At 39.6% G+C, this 8,885-nt stretch overlaps 1 protein-coding gene across 4 annotated transcripts in view; it reads left to right on the top strand.

The window, feature by feature from the left end:
- The first annotated feature begins 302 nt into the window (after positions 1-302).
- LOC126171208 (protein LLP homolog) overlaps positions 303-8,885 on the top strand; it is a 39,759-nt gene continuing 31,176 nt past the window's right edge. The window contains exon 1 of one of the 4 annotated variants that reach the window (XM_049920784.1): positions 303-455. Coding sequence is in view for 1 of the 4 variants with exons in the window: in XM_049920783.1 (XP_049776740.1) it covers positions 1,007-1,025 (19 nt within the window). In the remaining 3 variants the exon portion in view is untranslated. Of the gene's footprint in view, positions 518-653; positions 798-899; positions 1,026-8,885 lie in introns of those variants that run through there. The other 3 variants (XM_049920786.1, XM_049920785.1, XM_049920783.1) reach the window with 3 other exon arrangements.

The following is an 8,885-nucleotide window of genomic DNA, read 5'->3' as shown; positions in this document are numbered from 1 at the left end:
TGACGACTCATTTACCCCTTCTGCCAAAACCCGCTTTCTATCCATGGACCATTGATTTTTATCGTCCAGGGTATATTTATAATTACAACAATGTCTCTCCCACATTGCACTACAGTTATGAACACTCAAGAATAGTTTTCTTGGAAAAATAGTGTCTTATATTAGAATAATGTAGACTGTAATATTTATATCAAAAAGTAATTTTTAAGCAATTCCTTAGGCAATGACTTTCTTTGTGCTCCTCTAAAATTATTACATAAACGTAGTATGTTCTCTTCATGCAAAGGGAGATGCAATGGAGAAATGTGCTCGGAACGATTTGCCAAAGATAATACTAGAGAAGCTTTGCCGTCGGAAATGTGTATTTGTTTATGTTTCGTCTGCAGTTGAGGTTATGTTATATACATCACGTGGTATAAAAAAAACTAACGATTTTCCTTAGGACTGCAGCATTTGTAAGTAGCTCGTTTATTTAGTGTCGTAGGTTATCGTGAAACTTCTGAACATGAGCATAAAGGTAGTGATATTCATTAATTGGTTACGTAAATAGTATTAAATGCCATACTTGAGGTCCCTGTAGAAACGGATCTGTTTCAGTTTTAAAACAAGTATTTGATTGGCAGCTGTCAAGTACTTCGCAGATGGTAACAGGCCTGCTGGAGCTTCAGTTTCCCAATGGGTCTACGTATTCAGTTTACAAGTGTGCCAAGTGAAATAAAGGAATCGTGGTACTTGATTATACAGAGTTGTTGGTTGACAAACTGTTTGTTGTTTTAATATGACACTAACATGTTGAAGTACGTAGTCCACCATTTGCAGAGATCAGTATGACTAATGATACCATTTTAAAGCACAGTTGTTGATACTTTCTTTGTAGCCATATCCTTTTGAGTGACTCGAAGCAAATCGTGCACGTTGCTGGAATAATTTATTTTAGCATTTGTGAATCATCATTGTGTTGGAGCACATAAATCATACCATCTACATCTATATTCTGCAAACCACCATGAGGTGCATGGCAGTGGGTACGTCCCACTGTACCACTTGTTAGTGTTCCTACCCATTCCGTTCACTTATGGAGCATGGGAAGAATGATTGTTTGAGTGCCTCTGTGCATGCAGTCCTATGTGACTGATTCTAACGGGATTGTAGTATTTTCGTAGAATCATTATCTAAGAGTGGTTCTTGAAACTTTAACAGCCTTATCCGGAATCTTCAAGAGTCTCTCAGTTCAGTTCCTTCATTGTCTCTGTAACACTCACCCATGGATCAAACAGACCTGTGACCATTTGTGCTGGCCTTCTCTGTGTATGTTCAATATCCAGACAGCGCTATTTGGACATGGGTCTCATACACTTGAGCAGCATTCTAGGATGGGTCACATGAGTGATTCGTAAGCAATCTCCTTTGAAGACTGTTTGCACTTCCCCAGTATGCAGCAAGTTAACCAAAGTCTACCACCGGCTTTACCCACGACAGCCTACGTTACCATAGTGTTTCATTTCCCTACAGAGTGTTACATCCAGGTGTTTGTATGAGTTGATCAATTCCAACAAGACTAATTGATGTTATAGTCATAGAATTCTATGTGCTTTTTTGTGGAGTGCACAGTTTTATGTTTATGAACATTTAAAGCCAATCTTTGCACTGCTTTGAAGTCTTATCAAAATATGACATAATAAACTAACAGGAGCTGCTGCATATGACCTGCTTTTGTCAGAAAATAAACCAGTTAATTCTGTTACGCACAACAATGTAAGTATTAAAAAGATAAATTCTTGTAGATTGACTATGGAAGGGGAAAGAAAAAGAATGGAAATTATTTGTGTGTTGGAGTATGCTACAGACTAAGAATATAAACAAACACATATTTAAAACCTTATGGCTGTTGTGTAATTGTAAATGTGTATTTGATATATTTATAGCTTCTTCTGGGCACAAGAAATTGTGATGTAACTTTCAGAGTATCATTTGCCCATGTGATTGTCTTCTGCTTTTAATTGACAGTGCTCAAGATGTTAGACACATAAATTAAAAACTGCCATTTGTGAAATGTCACTAGTGTGCATGTAAGAGAAACAGTTAGGCTTAAAGGAAATGCAACTGCAGTATAAATATAATTATCATATGGAGTAGCATCTTTCTACATGTAGAGAAAACAAAAGCTGGGTTATGTTTTCAAAGGAAGACTCACTGTTGGATGCAAATCTTTTGATTTCATGCCACTTTTAGAAAATTTGTTGAAATGTTCCACTTTTTTCTTGTTAATTTTTGTTGGTTGAGTGTATTTCATTATGAACTAACTTCAGAATAATTCAAAATCAGGGTCGACAGAAGCGTCCGATCCCACACGTCGGCTTTGACCCGTGACGTAAGGGTGTTGTCGTGTGTGACGTCATGACGGCGCGGAGTTTGGTTTGTGAGTGTGGCGTGTTTGTAGATGTCGTCGTGGTTTGTTGTGCTCTCTGGTGGTATGTTCAGGGTTTTCGTTTGTGTGGTGTAATGGGCTCAGTTTGCTTTTGCTCATTATCCAGAATTGTTCGAGTGTCGGCTGTGTTTTGGAGTGCAATTTGTTTCAGTGAGTTAACGATTTTGTGTGAAGATTAATTTAGTGTTGTTCGGTGTACATTGTGTGGTAATTTTAGTAAAATTAATCGGTTGTTGTTTTTGTTCAGGAATGGATATGACGGATAAAATTAACAGTGCGCAGGTCAAGGGAAGTGTTCGATCCCAATGTGTGGCTGTGTGTGTTGATATTGGTATCGGGAGATGTTTTTGAGCTATATAGGTGAAGGGAAGTGTTTGACCCTAATTTATGGGATCGGCAGCTGCTGTTGAGCTATATAGGTCAAGGGAAGTGTCAGATTCCAGATGATATTGTGTTTAGTGGTATTTGGGGAATTTTGTGATGTCGCTTTTTTTCGTCGTTTTGTGTGGTTTTGTATGGGGGTGGGTGTCTAAATTTGTTTATATTTCGTTTGCCCACTCCCAAAAACACCCCATTTCCCGCGCTTGTCCCGTTAGTGTCATTAGGCTTTTTGTGGAAAGTGTGTGTGTTTGTTTCTCGATGTATTTTCGTGCTCATAATGTGTACGTACCGACTTTATATGCGCCATATTGGAATCGTGGTTTATGATCGTTTCAGCCATATTTGTGACGTCATGGGTCAAAGCAGACGGGCGGGATCGGACGCTTCCATATTTCCCAAAATCAGATACAGAATTTTCACATTAGTTGCTTGCTAATGTAACATGACAATTTACAAAATCAGATGGTTCGCCCAAAGGAAGAATTCTCCGTCATTTCCCAAACCTTTATCAATTACATGTATTTGACAAATAACTATTGTTATTTCTGAGGCACATTTTCTGCCTTATGCAAGACACCTTTTTTCTGTTTTGTTTCACCCAGACCTGATGATATTGCTGGCCTGGGTAGTTGTTGTACAGCACAAAGATTGTGTAGCCTCATGACATCCCTATGAGAACATATATTGCTATACTGAAAAAATGTACATCACCTTCCTGTTGAAGAGATGGCAGTAGCTTAGGGATAACAGTCTGCAATCTGTTGGGCACTGGTTATTTTACCCTGTAGAAACACCAAATGTGACCACAAATTGTAATTTACACATCACAAAGCCGGGGATGTGATCTTTGTGTAGTGGCAAGTGCACTCTGGAATAGCAACTCACCAGGTCTACGCGATACATGTGTATGTCCATCACTTGCGTACAAACTGAATGAACTCTCTTCACTGAAGACAGCAGAGCACCTTTCCATTCTCCAGTCAACTCTTTCAGAATATCAGAGTAGCCATGCTTGGCAGTGTCACAGTGTCAGCAATAGCCTGGCCAGAGGCACACGTTATCTTAATCCTGCTGCAAGCAAATGGTTCCCAATAGTCCCCGATGACACAGTAGGTGCAACACATGTCTGAATTTCATCTGGATGATGGTCTGTCAGCCACCATTGCTTGCAAAATGCACCTGTCTTGATGCACATCTTGTTACAATTAGCTGGACCACAGTGAGAAAGGGTGAAGCGATTGAGTGAGTCTGGATTAAATTTGTGTCTTTTAAAACATTTATTGAAGACCAAATTTGCATAAAATTTCGGTCGCTTATGACCTCCACAAAAATTTCTGTTTAAAGTGTTTGAAGAATACTGGAATGGTAGAAAACATTGAAATCTTGAAACAATAATTACCTACTTTAGTTCTGAAACAAACCTTAGAAAGGAAGCAGCTACCGCACAATTAAATTAATAAACTTCACAATTTAATAAAGCAGCCAAAACTTTATCCCACAGTAAATTTCAATGGTGTTTCCTTTAGCAAATAGTCAGAAATGCCTCTCTCGTACTGATTTGAGAGTTTAACATAAACATAGCAGCTGATACCAGTACAAGTCAGTAACTAATTAACAATTTCACACTGTAGAAAAGAGTCTATAGCTATATATATTAATGCTCTCTAAGTAGTACATAATTTGAGGGGAACATAGCTTCCCTTTTTTATAAATGTCTGGTTGTGTCCTGACCACTGCTTCATCATTAACAGGTCAATTAGAATCCAGCATTATTTTGTCAGTTCACAGAAATATAATACAATGTTGGCTCTTACACCGGAAACAGCTCGGTACTAGACATTTGCATAAACCATCTCCTTGAACCCACGCCACCAGTATTGTTTCAAACTAATACCACCATATTAATAACTGTTTCAACAAGTGGACCTGAACTAGTTGTTTATACAGTACCATTCTCATTACACAATATCATTTAGCAAATATGTTCTGAGCAGTCATCTAATCTCTGAAATAAAGCTGCACAATTATAGCACACCAGTTTCAATCACCAAGGTCAGTAGCAAGAAATGGATGCACTATCTAATACAGTAGTGCCAAAAAATGATGACATTAATATTTCCGTGTGACAGTATGTGTAGCAAATACTCCATCAACACAACAGCTGCATTTCACATCTGCCCTCCAGAGACACTATGTGTAAGCCACCTGCTGCAAGCCACCATATACATCCATCAAATTTCATGCAAACCCACAATGCAAACCCATTCAAATGGCTGAAACTGTTCAACTGAACATATTAGTTGATAGGGCATGACTGTTCCATAGAATGAAAGTTGCAAACTCTGTTCACCTCTAAACTCCAGACAGGTTGAAACAAATGGTATGCAGACAGGCCTCCCAAAATCAACCTCATTGCCTATATCTGTGACAAATGCATTGCCAACACTACAACCTCTTGTATTGCACCCTGCTGGCACCAATACTATCTTTGAGGGTGTTGCATTTTTTCTGCCATGTATTAGTGACCAAATAAAGCAGTGAAATAAATGTATCATCCAGTTCTGGAAGTGATTGTGCTGGAAGGGACTTGCGTTTGTAACAACAAGATCAATTGAGGTGGGGCAGTGGCTCTGTTGAAAAGGGCCAGTGAGTGAAATGAGATATTGCAGGACTAATCCATCTTTATTTGCTTAAAGTGATTTAGAGAAATAATTATACATTTGTGGTAACGAATTACTGCGTGGGAGCTAAAGTCTGTTGACTCAACTGCTACACCAATGTGCTCAGCCATGAGGGGAGAGTTGTACAGTGATACGGCATACAAGGGAGCTATGGGATCTCACAATGAGAATTTGCATGAGACCTTGATAAGTGAACAGGTATGCAAAGAAAACAATATGTCCGAAATTGGTATTTCGCAATTGCTCACAACTTCGGATGAGGTCATATAATGTGTGGTGGTTCTCTCACAATACAATGGTAGGCTAAAGTCCGTATCTAACCTTGTATTCTGAAAATAGTCTGTCTAAGAAAGATTAGAAATATAATAATGGCAATAGAGATGGGGCCACACCTTACCGTGCTAATAGTCATCAAGGCGGCCATTGTCAAGTATGCCATTTTGGATTCAGCTCTCAAAGTTGAAATAGCAACAGGGTCATGTGATACATGATGTTGGGCTAGACTTTCATGAACAGTAAGGGTAGGCACTTATTTTTTACCTGCCTGTCACTGTTAATAACACATGCGACAGGTTGTTCGGCGCAATTTCTTACACCCCCCAGACTGGGATATGCACTGGAGATACCCGCTCACAATATGTGCAGTGGTAGAATTTGCAATAAACATGGTATGAGCATTGTAAATTAGAGTTGGAGCGTCAAAGGATGAAGACTACTGTTAAACATGTTTGCTGAATGACATGTATCCATCTGGGAAATGTTAGTACAAAACAACGAACGCTACCACTCACCAGAAATAGTTGCAACCCTAGGTGGACAGACAGGCAATATATCTGATGTTCTGCAAGGTCATGTGAGACGGCACTTGCATCGATGATGGCAGATGGCACACATGTCACTGTAGTGATGTTTACTCATTGAAGGGGTTAGTAGTGAATAGCGAGTCAGGTCACAGGCATATTCACCCATTCACAGTGGTGGTGTGAGATTACCAGAATGGTATATAATACCCATGCTGCAGTACAAATACTAATGATGTAGAGGTAGGCACCAAATGACACAGCTCCAACGTACAGTGACAGGCATGTTGCATGACAGTTGTCGAACCTGTAGGGGCAACATGTTGAAGGTGGTGCTATCATGTGGGAAGGACAGACATTATGGTGTGAAAGTGATGATCGTGCAAGTGATGAGGGACGGGGATATTGTCTGACTGTGATGCCCCACAGTCGCCAGTGCAAAACATGGCAACCAGTTCCAGTCCCTACGAACTATCACTCCCCACCACCACCCCTTCACTCCTGATTATGACATACAAGCATACACAAACAATTCACACCAAGAACTACGCAGAGGATTATTATGACACTGTGAAGGCTAAGCAGAAATCCGTAGCAGCAACTGCATGCAAACACAAGACAACACCGGAGAAGGTGCAACAAATTGTTACCACTCTTGAACCTGCTGGTACTGTGCAAAACGAGATCGCAAGAATTCACAAGTATGTGTATACCAAATTCCAGGAGGCATGTCACATGGGACTCTCAATTCACTATTGGCATTTAAAGATATGGGTGAAACAATCAGCTATCATTCAAGGCATCCCTAATTTTAAAGCCAGAGCCTGTTTCATTCATCACTTCAATTGCGACTATAAAATAACATCAAGCAAGATCACATGGTTTATTAAATGTGTAGGATATTACTGTGGACACTACCATAAGAGTGAAAGGGTTGTAGTTTGTGCAAAAGGTGATGGACTATATTACAGCCAATGACATTGGTGCTAATGTGGTGTTCAATACCAACCAAACCAGACACTGTCAGTGACTGGAGAGAAGACAACTGAAGCCATTGTGCGATCTGTCACAAGTACTTTGTACTCTTGTACAATTCAAGTGCTTTTGTCCATTTCAGGACTCCTTGCAAAGAAATTGTGTATCTGCTTTCAGGAAATGGATGAGAAATTTGACAAATGTGTCCCCCAAATGCTACAGTGCAACAACCCACTGAACATAGAATATGACTGCACTGTTAATGGGATGATGTCTACAACACTTGTTTTGTCTTGGGCCTGGGAGGTATTGTAACCGGAAATAATGGGTCCTGCCATTTTGTTGCTCAATTCATGGTCAGGTCAAACTGACTAGTGTTTGCCACCAAAGCCTTTGGCAGCGGGAACATACAGTTCAGCAATGATCATACCACCAAAAACTACAAAATACTTCAGCCTCTAGATGTATACTCCTTTCACAAATATAAAACATTTGCACACTACGTGGAGGAGAATATACTTTGTGATGTGAATTGTGCCATCAATCTGCATGCAGACTCTTCATTTACAGGTTGTATTCTTTTGAAAACAATTAGTTTTGTGCACCACAATATCAACCTAAGCTTTGCTTGGCATGGAAATCCACTGGATATTTGGCACAGGATGTGCCTATGCTGTTTTGCAATGTGTCAGATGTCTACTTTGTTGCAGTTGACATGTGCAACACTCCTGACTGTGAACTGAGTGTTGGTGTGATCTGCTCCTGTTGTACACAGCCACTCTACTTACAGCATTGCCTTCTCCCACCACATTACCATGCTATGGAATAACATAGGTTTATAGGGTTTTTATGGCGTATTTTTATTTGTTACATTGATGTAGGGAGTGTCTGTGACTGATGGTTTATGTATTGCCTGGTTTGGCGTTCTTCCCATGATTCTGTTAGGGATTGTCGCATTAAGATTTGGACGTACTGTGCAAGGAATGCTCAGGACAATGTAGTGCAAGCAGGAAAGAGTATGTACTAGTAATGTTTAGTTTCTATGCAGTGTGTGCCATGGACACGTGTAATAAGTACAAAGACTAATTATTTGGATCTGTGGTATCACTCTGTCAGTTGATGTGCCTTTATTATAGAAGAATTCACTAATATGGAATGTGCATGCACATAAATTTATTGATATTGCCCTTGTTGATGTCCATTTTCCATATCCTTTGTCGTACCGTTAACATACTTTGTATGCCCTCACCCGAGGGTTGTGAGTGATTGTGAAATGCCATGTTTTGCACATATTATTTTCTTTGCGTGCCTGTTTACCTCTCAAAGTCTCATGCAAATTCTTGTCTTGAGATCCCATAGCTTTCCTTGTTAAGAATGATATGTGCTGAGCGACATTGTGAGAGGTGGGAAAGACACACTGTGGTTCGACAACAGTGTTAGAAAGTTGCTCCAAAAGCAAGTAGAGCTTCACTGTTTGGATTTAGCCAAAACCTCATAGACACACAAAAATAGAGTGAAGCCAAAATTAACTTAAGAGACCCATGTGTGAAGCATTCAAAGAATTTGAAATAAAATTGTATTTACAGATTTCTGGAGAAAATCCTAAAATGTTTTGGTTAT

Source organism: Schistocerca cancellata, chromosome 1, assembly GCF_023864275.1.
Source record: "Schistocerca cancellata isolate TAMUIC-IGC-003103 chromosome 1, iqSchCanc2.1, whole genome shotgun sequence".
In the NCBI taxonomy this organism is placed as follows: domain Eukaryota; kingdom Metazoa; phylum Arthropoda; class Insecta; order Orthoptera; family Acrididae; genus Schistocerca; species Schistocerca cancellata.
Note: the sequence above shows the minus strand (reverse complement) of the source record. Positions and strands in the feature narration are given on the sequence as shown.